The following is a 16,981-nucleotide window of genomic DNA, read 5'->3' as shown; positions in this document are numbered from 1 at the left end:
GCTCAATTATATCCTGTCTTTTCCTTTCTTAACAAAAACTAATTAGCTCCAGATATAAACAATCAATTAGGAACCAATTCTTTTCAGTCGTACGCCAAGTCAGGAGAGTCAGGTTCATCTAGATGCAGCTCCTTCCTCATTGACCCTTCTATCTCTGCTGCCAAAGAATCCTGGTAAAGACAAGTACAAAAGTAGAATAAGTATCTTAGCATTAACAGGTTGTCACTGCAGAAAACAACTGATTAGTTCTGTAAAATATCTAACAAATAGTAAATTGTCATTCCGGGAAAAAAAATTAGTTTTCAAAATGAAAATAGACTGGAAAGCTAGATGACTAATGAATATACTCAAATAGGTGACAAGTTACAGCTTAGCTTCACACTGCTACAGTGCTCACCATCTGAGGAGACATGATAAAACCTGACAAAAATTCTGAAAAAAGCTGTACAGGCAACAACAGATTCCATGCCATCCAGCTTTTAAGAATAAATTCCCTTCGCAATGACACCTTCCTTTCATGTAAAATGTTTTGCTTAATTTCTTTTTGTTTAAAACCACAAGAAAATATTCTTTCCTCTTACAGCATTACCCACTGACCCACAAAAAAGAGTTCTTGGAATGAAATATTAATATATTTCCCCCATAGAGTTAAAGGTTATCAGTTCTCCACCGCTGGTCAGTATGCATTACTGCCTAAATGTAGTGAAGTACAGGGTCTAAATGCCAAGTACCCTGAATCAGCATTTGAAAACCATCTTTATACAAAACACACAAATATATCTGAGCACAAGTATATTTTTCTCAGCTTTCAACTGTATTTGTGCAGACACAACCTACAATATTAAAGGTCTGCACTTTAAACTGGCCTATGTTCTGCCTCAGAAGGAACAGTGAAAAAGCAAGGCATTTTTCTTCTTGTGAGCATAAACCAACCTCTTTGTGTTCTTTCTCAGCAGTTAAGATGAGGCATGGCTAAAGGCAAGGAGGACAGACTAGATTCTGTTGTTTAATTACATTAAGGAAACTCAAAAGAAATATAATTGGTACCAATGCCTTAAGAAGTAATGAAACTATTTTAGAGATACATAGGCAAATAAAACCAGGCATTGAACATTCCTAGCTTTTATCCACTCTCTCATTTGGTTAAGGGTACTGCATATTCTCCTCCCTTTAAACGTACAGTATCATAATCAAATGTAATTAATTAAATAATGTTGATAAAACCAGTGAGATCTCCATAACTGACATTGTCATAATACACATTAACAACAATTATTCCTTTAATGAATTTTCAGTATCACTAAAACAAGAATGTCTATGTAGCATATAAAGTAACTGAAGAACTAGAGGGTACAGCATAAGTGATGAGAAGGATGCCACATCCATGAGCCATCAGCTGTGTTATCAAGAAGCTGCATCTGTGAGGGTATATAAGAAAACCAGGAAGCTCCTATTGAAAACCAGGCCCCACCGTACACAAGATGCATACTGTTAAACAATCTATTAATGCTACCCATGACTTGTAGCCCAGCCAGCTTAAGGTTTCATATAAAATCACAGCGAAAAGCATGCAGAATCAAGCACTCAGGTATCCTGTAACATTACATATACATATTTCACTCACGCTCCTGTCTGCATCTCATCCTTGGGGCTGTAATTCAGATGTAAACATTCACATTTGTTTGGTTGTTCTCTGAATTTTTTTTTTTCCTTATATCTGCTTACCATAGGGAAGAGGCCTAGGGAGTGGTACCGACGTGAAACAGCATTTGGCATAGTCTTGTTCCTAAGGTTTTTCAGCTCTTCTTGAGCCTCATGAAGCATTTCCATGCACTCTGCATACTTGTCTTCCAGCTCACGCAACTACAACATAGAGCAAACAGTCTAAGACCTTGTGATCTGCACTACAGTCACAAAAAGACCATAAAATACTGTAACAATGGTAAGAATAATGGTTCAAAGAAAAATATCCCATTATAAAAGAAAATAACTCCAAAGGGTGAACTTACTATCACTAAAAAACATGAGCTACATTGATTAGTAACAGAAAGGGAATATGTAAAGTTTTAGCCTGATGATTAATAAGGGGGAAGGAATTTGTGGCTCCAATTCTTATCCTTTCTATCTAGTCATTGTCGAAGAGAAGATATGGACCTAAACATATGTTTAGTCCAATCAGCTGCAGCAGTTCTTATTTGCCTGACTATCATCATGATGACCACAGTGGCAAACAGCATGAAAAAAGAACAAGATATTGCACAGTGTCCCAAAAGACCAAATAATTTTTCAACCAAGACTTACATATACATTTATATAACTTCCAACAGCCTAACACCATGTCTTATTTATAGCTTGACCTCAGAAAACACACCATATGCAATCACTCTGTGTGCAGATGCAGTTCGCCAGCCACTTCAACAAAGTTGAGCAAAGAGGCAGAAACCTGAAATACTGCAGTCCTACAAGTTTCATAAAAATAAGTTACTTGGCTTAGAAGCAGAGACTCCAGTGGAAAAGCATGAGCTCAGACTTTGTGGAGGACCACAAATGCAAGAGGACTACCAGTGGGAAAGGCTTCACTGAGCATTCCTATCTTTGACACAAGGTAGTCCAAGTGTTAGACACATCGTAAGGGGATCAAGACTTTTTTCATTTTCCTTTATCTATCCTACACATGTAAGTGCACAAGTAAGCAATTCTGGGCTGTCTTTGGTTTACTCACTGAACAAATACACTACTAATGAGCTCTTCCATGCCATCTCACTATTCAGGTATGAGCGTGGTTTACCAGGATAGAAAATGTACCCTCCAAAGAGGTTCTTAAACAGCCCATAAGCCTCAGTTTTTCAAAACATAAGCTGGAAAGAACAGGAAGAAAAAGTTCTGATCTCTTCTGAGAATAGGAAAATTACTTCATTCATATGCATATATATATATATATATATATATATATAAAACATTCTGATTCAGCTTACATGAAAACTGCCATGTTAAAGCAAACACCCGTTTCCCTACTACGAAACTATTCCAATACTAAGCAGTGTACTTGCCTCTGCTGTGAGCTGCCTCTGGGCATCTTTAGCTGCTCCCAAATGCTGAACAAGTTCTTCATTTTCAACTGCACACTAAAATATTAAGAAACATTATTGCAGATCAAAACATCTCAGTATTTCTAATGTTGATATCATATACTACAAGTATATAGGAAAATTCTAACTTTTTGTAAGACTCTCTTTGCAGTAATATTATCCCATACCTCTTAGTTAAAAAACATTTACATAACATTACAAAATGTTAGCATAAATGTACCCAGCATAAGCCTATTCTCTGCAAAATGAATCCCTCAAGACCTGAATACTAATGACTACCTGCTCACTGAGATACTTGTACTGATACTCTTGTTTTACTGAAGTTCAGTGCAGAATTTTATTCAATACTGAAAATAAACGTATTTGGTATTTAACATATGCTTTTTTAACATTCATATGCTTTCTAGTCAAGAATGATATATACTAAATATCAAACAATGACATCCAGATAAGGAGGTTCAAAATCCCCCTTAGGCTCTAGCATTTTTAAGTTGTAACTTATCTTCCAGTTAACAACGGTAGCAAATCACAGCATTGATCCTGTAACTGGAATCCTTACAGCTTTTGCCTTTTTCTGCAGATCGACAATCTGAGAGAGCAGATGGGTGATTTCTTCCTGCTGCCGGGCAGCATCTTCAGTTTTCTTTGCTAACTCCTCGGAGATATTGGCAATCTGTATGTTTGCATCCCCTTTAAGATAAGTGATTACAATCACCATTACAATATGCAAAGGCAGAAAAGTAAGAAGAAAGATGTGCTTTCAGAATGTCACTTGACTCAGCAGAATCCTTCCCCAGAATACAGTAACATTTTTGGACAAAATGGTAGGGCACAAAACCAGAAAGACACAAAGTGCTCATGTTGCATAGGAGACTGTCCTTCCCCTAACACTAACATTTTCTATGCAAAACTGTTTTGCACCTGAGAAACATTTTATTTACAGCAGAAAATTCTGGCTGTAATAAGCCAGCTGAAATTTTCTTCCCACAACCATTTATATAATGACAATAAGAGTTGCAGGAATAAATGACTGATCTGATGATGCTTTTTTTTTTTTCCTTTTTTTTAAACCAAACAATCTCAAATAAGACTTAAAAAAAAAAAAAAAAAAAAAAGACATACTTAGCTCTTTTACGCAGTCATTGACAAGCTGTTGTTCTTTTTCTTCATAAGTGATTGTTTCAGTCTTCAGTTGACAGGCCTATTCAAGAAATATGCTACATTAGCATGTTTGTTCTCTACCAGCATGCTGCTGCATTTCCATCTGCTTCGGAAAGACAAGCTTTCCTAATCACTCCTCCAAGAAGACTGTGAAAAAATAACAGTATTTGCCTGCCCTCCTTTATGTTCTGGATAAAGGGGCCAGGTGAACATTCCACAGAGATGCTACTGCATAAAGTTGCACCAGTATCCCCTCATCTCCACAAGATGTCACCTGTGTACTTTATATTTAAAAAACAAAAAGCCCTAAGCATACAAAAGCCACATATGCAAAGCTTTTATCTGGTCACCTTAACAAAGGTAGGTATCTAATTAAATGCACAATTTAAATACTTGAAATTAAAAAGAAAAACATCAGACCATACTTGAAAATTCCTAACACAGTAGCTGTATATTCCACATAAAACCTCAGTGTTGCCTCATTTCTTGATTTGCCTTTTCCCCTCCAGCCAGCTGGCTCTGTCTGGCACCACCCTGGTGAGCCTGTAATGTACACCCAATGCACAGACACACAGAAGGCCCTGTGCAGAGGCTTTGGATCTGGCTGCACACTGTGCCTCACTGGCACAGACTGCATTTCTCTGTAAGGGAAGTTACTCTATAACAGGCTCTCCTATTACATCCTGAAGCAGTGGTGCTCTCAATCCTAAGCCTACCTTTACTTTATCTACTGCTCATCTTCCTTGTGTGACATCTCAATGCAACACTCTCTGATACGTGGTGTCTTATCCAAAGGTGTGACACCCACCTATTTCCAGTGGGCTCTACATTTGCAGTAGAAAATAGTAAAGGTACTATGTTTTCATACATTCATTCTTAGCCCAAAAGTATTTCATCTGTTATACCTTGCTACATGTTTGCAAAATGGTAATATGCTTCCAAAGTTTAAAGGCTGCATTAAAAAATTAATATAAAATTCTTGATTAGATATTCAATTAGGGAATTTTATTTCTGATAAATAGGGATATCAATTCTATCACATTTAAGTGGCAAGTCTTAAAATATTAACAGCCTGATTTGAAAAACAATTGAAGATATTTAATGCAAATTTTGCCTAGCAATTTATTCTTTGACAAACACTGAACTTTTTTTAATAGAGAGACCAAGTCAGCCTGAAAACTTCAGACCTACAGCTAAAGTCATCCATGGTCAGTTCTTTAAGGCAGATTTCAAACCACAGTGCTATACTTGAGAACTTTCTTATACTTGAGAGTTAATTTCACAAAAACAAAGTCAAATACCCCACTACTTAATACGTTTTTGTTGCTCTTCTTTTATATGTTTTAATAAAGAACATTAAAAACTAAAATAAGTGTTGTCACTTAGATACATTAAGTACATTATTTATTTTACGAGGGCTGCTCCTGTTTATGACATTGGATCACGACATCAGAGGTGGATGTTGGTGGCACTGCAGTAAAAGGTGGACCTTTCCACCAATACCCCATTACATGTTGCTGCCATGTGACAGATGGCAGCAAGAGGGGCAGTCTGAAAAAATGGTGTCTGACATGGAAGTGTGTCTGAAGCAAATGTATGAAAATTAATTCCTCCATGCAGGAAAAAAATGCACCCAATGACATTCATTGACACTTGCTGAATGTTTATGGAGACTGAACAGTGGATGTGAGCACAGTGAGGCAGTGGGTGGTGTATTTCACCATGGGTCACCTCTGCTGCTGCAGATTATAACAACAAGTGCAGCATGCAGGCTCTTGTCCATCACTGGTGAAAATGCATAGCTAACAGTGGTGACTATAGTGAAAAAAGTATTTTGTAGCCAAGAATTTTCCATCAAATAGTATTACTGCGCTCTTTGTGCTGGTTGTAATTTCCATGGAAACAGTTTGGAGGCACTACTTTGAGAGGAATTGTCCTAGACAGGGTCCTAAATAACTCCTCTTCATTCAGGGCAGCCCAGGCAAGACAAAAGGTGAGACATCCATGCTATACACCCCAGCAGTTTCCCTGCCAGCAGAGTATGCTAGGCATGTAGCTTCATGGAGCTTCTATGTGTCACTCTTTCCTTCATTTAGGAAGAACAGAGGGTAGTAATTAAAAAACTACAAGGAGATCTTTGTCACTCATGGAATTACATACTCTCAATGAGATGCTTCCAAACCTTTTAATACACACTTCTCACTACCCGTGTTCCAGCACTGAAATGAACGACTGTATTAAGTGCAACACAAACACAAGGTGTGCAGTTTCACCTCAGATCTGAGCACAACATTCTCTTCTTCAAGGTCCTTGAGCTTCTTCTGAAGAGAATCCAAGTGAAAGTAGTTCTGGACAGAGGAGGAAGATTCATTCCTCTTCAGCCTTGATTTAAAAAAAAAAAAGAAAAAAGAACAGCAAGTTTTAACTCATTTTTACCAGCATCATGGCCAACCTCACAAGAAAATAGGCTGAACAGAGGTCTCAAACAGCCAGAGCCACATGAAATACACCAAAACTATGAGAAAAAAAAACAACTTTACCATAGCAATTTAATAGCTCCGTGATTAATACTGCACATTTCATCAAAATGAAGCAACAATTTTGCAAGCAAGGGCAGAAAGCCCCTGAAAGCCTGCAATGTTGTTCAGCCAGCTAATTGCCTGGAACACGCAATATAAGACATGCTCAATTTCTTCCTTCTGCTATTGAAAACAGCATGGCATTTTTCACTGTGGCCTCAGGTTCCTCAAACACAAAGGTCACAGACGTGGAATGTTCTAGAACAGTGTGCAAAAGGGATGTGGAGCAGCAGGGTTCTGTAGGCGGAATGAATCAGTGTTGGCCTCATATCCACAGTGATACAGTTCCTGTGAAAGACACAGTGCTGTATCAGCAGCCTTCTTATCTACTTTCCCCTCCTGACTTGTTTGCACCAGTACAGCCAGCTAGTCCAGTGCAAATCTTTCCAGCTGGTGCCATGCACCAAGTTCAGAATTCCGTTTATAGGCCCAGCCTACACAGGAATCATTGTAATACCATTCAAAGCTATGAAAACTGTCTGAACTACCCCTGCTTAGTACCAGACAAAGGTTTGGTGTTGCAGATTGATAACTTACGGGGTGGAACAGATGGACTCCGGCTCGCTTTCTTCAGCAGCACTGGTATAGAACTGGAGCAGCTCATCTTTCATGGAAAGCTCATGCCGTAACTGAGAAACCTGCACAAAGAAATAGCTTGCAGATCAGTACCTTGCTTTTCTAGACACACTGTCAAGTAAATTCACAATCAATTAGTTATTCATCCTCCAAGCACCACCTTCAGACTAAATCAAGTGGCCTAAAATGGAACATACCGGAAACCATTCCTTTATTTATAGGAAAGAAAGGACATCCTTAGAATAGCCTTTTTTTTTTTTTTAATATACAAAAATGCAATCATCCGCTGCTAATAAGGAAGGTAAGATGAGCAATCCTGAATCACTAATGCATTAGTCCAGATCCACATTCAAAGAAATAAATTTACTGAAATGAAACAGCAAGAAATGAATGTGATGCAATCAAACCAAGCAACGCTACATTCCACTTTACATAATGACTGTCACCATCTGGATCGGATATAGACCTTGCAGACCGTGGATAAAACTGTTACAGTGCCTATGCAGCAAGGTTCTTTTGGGACTCAGTTGCCTATTGAGTTGCACAACAACACAAAGTGGCAGGCGCCCTTCTGAGGTGGCTGCCACCCAGTTTCTGGGTGTAGTTTGGGTCGCTGGTGACCAAAACATAAGCATAGCAGAACAGTTTGAGGCAGTCTCATCCATGAAATTTAAATGAACAAAATTTATTTGAGTGGTTAGTATTTCCTGTAATTCCACAAAGTTAACCTTGGTTAATTCATATTTTGATTTGGTTTAAAGCCTCAGTTATACAGGAACACTTTTGCAACTGTAAAGTTGCATTTTAAGACATTAGTATTAAGAGGTTCTTTCTTTTTCCCTTGCACAGGTATAAATAACACAAATGATCAGGAAGATGTCTCCTCCCTCTTTCCTTGTAAGATTTGGTCCTCAGTTTCCACTCTGCAGTGCACAAATTGCAAAGCACATTTGTTTTCACTAGACTTCTACCTTTGTATCGTAGATGTATTAATACTTCCAGTTATTAGTAGCAAAAAAAAAAAAAAGTTTGTCAATAAAATAGATTTATGCTGCATTATTGTCAACAAAAAGCTGAAACAATGCAATAAAGCACTTAAACTGTGCAGAATTTTAAGCTAACAAAGTCATCTACTTCACAAAGGCAAGTCTGCAGAATTACTCTCCGTGAAAGGCACCAAAGTCCTCTTGAGACATGGCTTCTAAAAGGAACTGCTCATTTCTAAAAACACAAAACCACATTTCAGCCATGAAACAAATTCAGTGTATTCAACTGGGGAGATTCATTTTCCTCCATTTCAGGGACAGCTAAAAGGCATTCCAAAGTAACAAATCCTTGCAGTTCAGCCTCTTCAAGTAGCAAGGAATTAGATATTTTCAGTGGGTGGGCACTAGCTCATCTCTAGCTTTTTCTATACTCTTCCTCTATGAATCAAATCAACTGAGCCCACTATTTTTGCTGCTATTTTCAAGCATGCCAGTTCTTCAAGAGAAGGCTAACAGCCAGAGAAAGTAACCTGTTAAAGGAGCAGGAGAAGAAGCAATGGCACAAGCTGAATGTCGCACAAGAAGTTCTCTCTGAACATCAGAAGCATTTCTTTACACTGTGGGTGGCAGAGCACTAGCACAGGCTGCCCACTTTGCTGCTGGAGCCTCCCTCCTGGGCACCCTGCTCTAGGTTACTGGTGCCATGACACACACAACAATAAAACCTAACTTTACACATCACTGTCTCTGTATTACGAATACATATCTCTCAAACCAACCATTTTAAGTAGTTTCCATGGAATTTTAAAAGCTCCTATTCAACTCTCGTTTCCCTTGTTTGTACAGACAGTTGCCTTAGTTACCATTTTGTTCATATATTCAAAATTCAGCATTAGTAGGAGATGTGAAATTACTAAAAGAAGATTTTTAACATAGAAACAGTAGTTTAAAGCCTGATGAGCCCTCCCTTAAAAGCATCAATTTCTGAAGGAGTCAAAATGACAATGTGAAAGATGGATGCTGATAAAACATATGGCCATGTACATCAAGCAATCTGGTAAGAAGCTTATTTTTGGTTCACCTTTTCCTAATGCTGCTCCTGAGTCCCTCTAAATAAAGTTAGTCCTGTCAGAGGAAGCCATTCTCTGCTCCCACCTTCTTCAATCAAATCCTCCATTCTGGATGTATGGGGTATGAATGCCCTTCCCTACCTTGCCCAGTAAAAGCCTATCAACCAACACACGAATAAATGTCTGCCACATTACAGGACTTGGACAAAATGTGATGACAGTGTGGGACTGAAGAGAATTCATTTCCCTCACCAAAAAGAATGGGCCACACTGAAAGATTCTAATTCCTTGTGGCACACTCCACCACCATTACACATCCAGAATTTCTCCTCCCACGCTTCATTCATCAGCATATTTTGGATATAATTCAACACCATACTTTCCTAACATTTTATTAACAGACACTTTTAAAGCTTTTAATCCACTGTTTCACTGTTCTACTGCTTGTCCTACAACCGTGGAATTTTGCTCCCTGTTGCTCATGGCTACACATGAACAAGATTCACAAACTAAGATCACTGTTCCTGGCCACAAGAAACATTTGCCTCTAGCACAGATAGTCAGTAAGACAGTTGAATTTAAACAGTGATAATGAGTTATAGATAAAACATTTTTAAAGCATCCTGTATGGTTCCATTATCTGCCAGTACATAGAACATTCAACTCCAATGGTAAGAAACATCAACTGTATAAACATTTCCTTAGAAATACAACAATATGTGCAAGAGCCAAGTCATTACTTCAAAGTTTTCAGTTATGTTTCTATAGATCAGACTAATTCAGAAATACATGCACCATGACATTAAATTTTAAACATGAAAATCTAAGGCAAGTGCAGTCAAAAATTCAAAGGTATGTACTGCAGCAGGCCAACAATCCATGTTTCAACAAATTCTACCACAATTCCTGAAAAGAGAAACAGCAAAATGACAAGAAGCTGTAAGATCTTCCCCATCTAGACAAGGTAGCAAGTTCCACCTTTTGCTTCCCAAAAAAACCCAACGCTTTGAAACACTGATAAGTTCATATAGAGTGCACTGAATATAATGACCAATCACTGAAGTATAACCTGACCTATTTATCTCCAAACTGATCCGGTTTGAAGCTTGGAAAATGCAGAATGCACATCATTTCAGTGAATGTGCACTGCTGGAATCTCCACAAATAAAAAGACCAGTCATACTCCATTTGAGAAAGGAAGCACTGGCAGAACTCAAATGCTGTGGCCTTAATGTCAAAATTCAGTATAAATGGAAAATTGTTCATCAAAAAGCAATTAAATGTTCACTGGAGAGGAAAACAGAGGACAGAGAAAGATTCAGGAGTGACATGAGTAAAAGAACAAGCTGCACACAAAGGAAATGAGATTAGTGAGGGGAATTATATATAAGGCACAAAGGAGAACAAGGACAAAATCAATAGAAGAAAACTATAGTGGATAAAGTAACTCAAACCCAAAAGAGCAGCTGAATTTAGAGGAAAATAAAATATAAGGCGTTTATATAAGTATATAAGTAAGTTTATATAAGTAAGTTATATATAAGTATATAAGTAAGTTTCAGAGTCTTGGGTGTTTTCTTCCCCCAACCATCCGATTTGACCCAATGGGTCAAATGACTTTTTTGGTCTAAAAGTATACTTGCTATAAAAATGGCTGACTGAACTGCTACAATACAGGTTGACCAGCTACAGATAGGATGCACGGGAAAATTAAGTAGGGACAAGGGAAAGACTAAAAAAAAATTTCTTCCCATCACTGCAGACACATCAGTCAGATGTAAAAAGAAAAAACATACCTCCTCTCTTATGTGTTCTACTTGCTCTTCAAGGAACTCATTTCTTTCTGTCAGTGATTTGTTCTTCTTTAAAAGTGACTGGCCAATCCGAGCAGCTAATTCTAAGTCCCGTTCTTTCTGTGAAGCGTTAGGAAAAGAAAGCAAATATATTTTTGTTTTTATTCTCTGAAGGAACAGAAGGAAGAAACAACTATTTAAGGCAGTAAAGAGTCTTTTTCACTTCTGTAAGGGCTTGTTTTTTGCTAACTTTCTTTTTCTATTACATAACACTGACACTATTCAGAAAAGACCAGCACATACAGTTACTGAACCATACACATGGAAGCACAGGTTTGAGGTCTAATGTCAGGCAATGCAAGTTAAACCAGATTTGGTTCTCTACTATGGTTTTGAGAGACTACTGACAGAAACATTCCATCACCTTGTCCCAAATTTGCCCCAAACTGTTATTCTCAGTCCACGTTTGCCCACTCATTACCCATCTCTACAAAGAAACTGGAAATAACCAAACTGGACTCTACCAATACAAATACCATACAAATGTACCAATACAAATTAGACACCTATCGTGTTGATGACATGTACCTATACACTGGACTGTAATCTGCCTAGGACAAGATGGTAAATAACAGAAATCTGCGTAGAAATGTTCATTAAGCATTTTCATTGATGACTTTCTTCTTCAATTACTATAACTCTAAAGTAGTAGAAAAATAGAATAGTGGTCAACTCACCACTTACCTTTATTTCAACATCATCTGAGGAACAGCTTTTTCCATTTCAGATATCTACTGAAAATAGTACCTGAGGCTTAATTATTTCATCTGACAGGCATACAGATTACACGACTAAAATCCACTCTGTGACATGCATACATTCATGACAAAGTCTACAAAACCTAAAGCTGCTGTTGATATGGATAGCTGACATGAAGTAAATGAATTTGAATGAAGAGGCTTTCATAGCACAAAAAGGGAAGTTTTGTAGTAACAGAAAAGATGGGTTACTGATCGTTGCTGTATCTACAAATAGCATTTTTCAAATGATTTTTAAGGTCAGTCTTTTGCGTGCATTAAATTCACTGGTATCATCTAGTCTTAAACTCTTGATATTATCTTACGGACAATCTTTCAGAACAGTAGGTCCCAAAAGCTATCAAAAACGTTTAGTTTACATATTGGGAAACTTACTATTCAGTAATTTATCTCACTTCATAAATGCAAAAAAACAAAATATTTGACTCTACAGAGGCAGAACTATCTAGCAGTAGGGTTTCTGACCTCAAAGTTGAGGAATGCAAGTGTTTCCAGGCTCTTTAATTAACCTCCCTAGGTTTCCTACACAATTTTTAGCAGTTTAGTTCTAAATCTCATTTTGTGGTTATGCCTCTTACTCATTGTGTTAAGGAACTAATGCACTATGGCAACATGAGTAATCAAAACACTAAAGCCAGAGATATTTAAACAGTTATCAGAGAGATAGGAAAGCAGGTTCATGGAGGAATCTTGTGTTGTTCTTACCAGATATCCAGATAGACCTGGTGTCACTCCCTTTTTGCTCACTTTCAAGGCAATAGACACAGGTTTTCAGAATGCCTACACACCCTTATTGTTTTGATATCTTTTCTTTCCTGCCTGTCCCTCACTAAAATGCTGCACCTCCCACCCTGCCAACTTCATGATAAATTCTTTTGAAGCTTGCCAATAAGAATAAGAAGACAGGGGAAGCTCTGGGGCTTGGTTTTCTCTTGTTTGTGCCATGGCAGCAGAAAGAGTTAAACCTTAATCTTCTGCAAACAAGTGCAGTCTCTTGTGATGATGACCATTTACAGAATAGGGTAAGGAGCTGCAAGCGTATACATCTGCCTAGAAAAGTGCTTAAAAAAGAAACAATGATCAATTAACACAAAAATCTCACTGAAAATATATTTCTTTTAATTTAAGGTTCACTTGTTGCATGTTCCTTCATATTCTCTTTGCTATTATCCAGATGGAAAAGTAAATCAAATGCATCATAACGTTGGCTCAGCAAGTTCCCATGAGTTCCCTAGCATTGTTCCCATGAGTGTAACTTCTAGATCTATAGACTATGTGGATGCCAGGGAGGAAACAATTTGGCAAAGTGCTGCATCACTGCTGGAAGAAGCCACGTAAACAAATGCAAGTAAATCCAAGGCAAAAAAGAAAAAAGGAGCAGGACGCAGAAAGGTTACAGACTGTTAACTTCTGTTACTTCTACTAGCAGAAGTTAGTAGAATATTCCTGAACAAGGATTTTTGGAAAAGCATCTGTTTTAACTGAAATTTCATATAAAGTTGTTCAAGAGAGTTCAGTTCAAAGCAAGACTTGTACTGAGATCAGAGTTATCAAACGCAAGTGGGAAATGGGAGCATTCCTGTGCTTGTCCCCTTGCAGAACTGGAAGAACAGACCACAAACAGACCCCATTTTTGACATGGCAATTGCAATAAGTAAGCAAATTATGCCCAGACATAAATACAATTCCAACCGTTCTCATCCAAATAAATTTTCCTAAACATTATTAGAAAAATTATCATTCAAGTTTACTACAGAAAAACAGATAATTCCAGACAAACAATTTATCATGGTGCTCTTGAACATAAGCATCCCTGTGGCTCAACAATTGCTTTTTGCCATTCTCCGAGTACCAAGGATTACGGTCACAATGACATATATAGAAATGGTAGAACAACACCAAAACCAAACATAAAGCTACAAAGAAAAGACTCTGAGATGAATGGAGCATTAGAAATTTAAAAAAAAGAAAAAGTCTGTGCATTCCTCTGGAAAGATTCTATGTGAGATAATAATTATGAATACAGTAATTGTGAATTTATTTTTATAATAATAAACCAGCAATAATAATAGTACTGGCTTTACATGTACTCCTCTATTCATTTGAGCAAATATTTGGCCAAGAATAAGTTAAATGGTCTAATTTGAAAAATAAGCACAAGTAATGAATCCATATGACTGATGTAAATAAATGGCCCTTACTTAAAAATATTATCTACCTTACCCATTAGTAAGCAATGAGATGAAGTTTACATAGTGACTGCTGGTAGATGTTTTTCAGACAAACATCTACCAGCAGTCACTATTAGTACCACATAATTTCTGTACTATTTTCTCATACTGTGTATAGGTCTTTAATGAGATACAATACTTGCCTCTTCAAGCAGACGTGTAACAGCATCTATGTCATTGTATGTTTTAGTCATCTGGCCCACTCTTTCAGCACATAAAACTGTAAGAAAATAAGGTAAAATGTTAAGAATAATATTGGCAACACCACTTGGAGAAAAATATATCCTTTAAAGAATATGCATTTACATCAGTTTACAGCTTAAAACTACTTATTTCATCTTTCAGGTTAGTGTATCAAAACATAAAAAAACACAATATCAGAGCTCCAAGTTAAACTGAGAACACTGGTGTTTCTCTTTTGTAATGAGAATCTGTATTTTTGGTGGCAGAGTAAGTCAGTAAAATATTAAAATTTTCTTCTCCAAAAAGGAATGCATCAAGTTTTTGGGAAAAAAAAAAAAAAATCAAGGAAGACGTGAATACATGTTCTTAGACATAAGAATAGGATTCTGTCGTGTCAGCTAGTCACTGCATTGTATGCAGAATTGTTTCATGAATAAGCAACTCCAATAACTTTAATAACACTATTCGCCATGAATAATACATCATATTAAATTGATAAGATCTAAGCATTACGGTATGAGACAGCAAAGCCATCACAAAATGCATGCAAAATAACAGCCCATTTTTATAACACTCAGACTACAACACCAGGGACACAGTAAAAATGTCTACTAAAACTGGGTGTTGGTGATAAAATGCTAAGGTGGAACTGGGAGCTTTGTTAGATTGAAGGATGTATGCCAAAGTTTAGTCTACCACCCTAGGTAGTCGTTTAAGAACCTGCACAAAATTATCCAGAGATCTGCAAGTTTTCTAAAAAATTCATAAATAATCTGAAGAACCAATAGCACTTCCTGCTCCATTCTTATATATTATTTTTATTTTCAGCTGCTCAAACCTTGTACTTCTGAAAAAAACCCAAACCAGATTGTTTATTAAAGTTGAGCTGATTGTATTGACTATTGGCTAGCAGATTGCTGTAATGCAAATTGTTCTTCAGGGGATTTACCCTTGACAATGTCAGTTAAAGCTCAGCCTGATAGACTGGCTAATGCCACTTCAGCATGCATCAAGGGGGGTTGGGAGAAACAAAAACAAGGCCTAATAAGATTAAAAAATAAAGTGCACTGGGTGCAGCAATAAGGAAATAATGCTGCCCAATTACAAGTATAGGATACCTGCACATAAATATACAGTCCATCAGCACTAAGGCACATCAATAATATGTCAAGTACAGCAGTACTCTGATATCTGTTGAAATGTTTTGTTTTGTTTTTCCATACTTAAACAGTAGAATAGAGTAAGAATCACATTTATTTTGTTTATTTTCCTGTTTCTCAAGCTCTGATTTTGAGGAACGAATCCTGAAAACATTTCAGTGATGTGAGTACTGCCAGGGAATTCCAGAAAACATCATTCGAGGATACGCAAAAAATAATTCCATTTATCCAAATAACTATGCCTGAAAGTGGAAACGGGATGAAGGTTCCACTTCAAAGTAGTAACTTGACCAAAATTACATAGCAATATAAAGAATCACCAATAACAGGGTATCTGTAAGCTAAAAGCTCTACAATCTGCTTTGACTAAACAGGATGCCACAGGAAAATAACCTGTAGTATCTTGAAGAGAACATCAACTGTATTAACCAAAGGAGGTAAAAAGAAGTTTTCCATAGAAACTAGTTAAGAAAACAGAGGGGCTTACAAAAGATAATTCACAATAAAACGTCATTTTTGTGGTAATGTAAATTAATAGACAAGTTCAAAGGTCATGCAATAACACCTATCAGAAGCCTTGACATCAAGGGTTTATTTTCCAAAACAATGGCACAGTAAGTAGTTCCCTTGGTTACAACATTCCCTTACAGCCATAAAATTACATTTGAGATATAAATACTGACAATCTCCACCAATTGTGACCATGCCAACTCCACCCCGTTCTATGTCAGGTGTACGTGTGCCCTAGCTGATAGAAGGACGGTGCTCCCACAGACAGAATAAGGTCACTCAGGCGAAGAAAGAGAAATCAAGGTTGGTACCACACAGACAGTTGCTCATGTTGCTATTCCTTCTGATTTTACCATTTAATCTTTATCAGACTGCCTCGGTAACCTGCTGTTGTTAAACAGCCATTTCAATACATGGAACACTAGAATGAGTTGCACACAGATACAAACTTTTTTGTATAATTAACATTTCTGAGCTTCAAGGGAAAGGTAACCTTGCCAACAAGCAGATATAAGATAAAGTTAATTTTCTTTCCAGTTTCTGCTGACAAACCAGAGAAGCTGTCACAACAGACGTTACTGGTAGAGCAGTAGCAATCTGGTCACCAACAGCAGTTGTATTTCAGAGCTAACATTGACCTTCTGTTGGTCACAGTTAACACAGAGGTCTTCATATATTATTCTGACAATGTGAAATGGTTTCAAAGCCAAAATGATACATTATTCATCCTTCTCAGTATCCAAGTGGAAACAAACTTCAAAAGATTGCATATAATAAAACCCTCTGTCAGCTGCATCCTACAGTCACACAAGGTGCAACCCAGCA

The 16,981-nt window shown here is 37.3% G+C and overlaps 1 protein-coding gene across 1 annotated transcript in view; it reads right to left on the bottom strand.

Moving 5' to 3' along the window:
* Window positions 1-16,981, bottom strand: part of TRAK1 (trafficking kinesin protein 1) — a 104,275-nt gene that overhangs the window by 22,590 nt on the left and 64,704 nt on the right. Inside the window, exons 5-13 of the mRNA XM_010712968.4 lie at window positions 14,447-14,523; window positions 11,258-11,374; window positions 7,367-7,467; window positions 6,524-6,632; window positions 4,212-4,290; window positions 3,649-3,779; window positions 3,051-3,125; window positions 1,726-1,863; window positions 94-170 (exon numbers count right to left, since the gene is read on the bottom strand). Coding sequence (XP_010711270.1) covers window positions 94-170; window positions 1,726-1,863; window positions 3,051-3,125; window positions 3,649-3,779; window positions 4,212-4,290; window positions 6,524-6,632; window positions 7,367-7,467; window positions 11,258-11,374; window positions 14,447-14,523 — 904 coding nt within the window. The remainder of the gene's footprint in view (window positions 1-93; window positions 171-1,725; window positions 1,864-3,050; window positions 3,126-3,648; window positions 3,780-4,211; window positions 4,291-6,523; window positions 6,633-7,366; window positions 7,468-11,257; window positions 11,375-14,446; window positions 14,524-16,981) is intronic.

The sequence above is a fragment of the Meleagris gallopavo genome, chromosome 6 (assembly GCF_905368555.1).
Source record: "Meleagris gallopavo chromosome 6, MGAL_WU_HG_1.1, whole genome shotgun sequence".
Classification (NCBI taxonomy): Eukaryota; Metazoa; Chordata; class Aves; order Galliformes; family Phasianidae; genus Meleagris; species Meleagris gallopavo.
The sequence above is the reverse complement of the archived record's forward strand: the minus strand, read 5'-3'. Positions and strand labels throughout refer to the sequence as shown.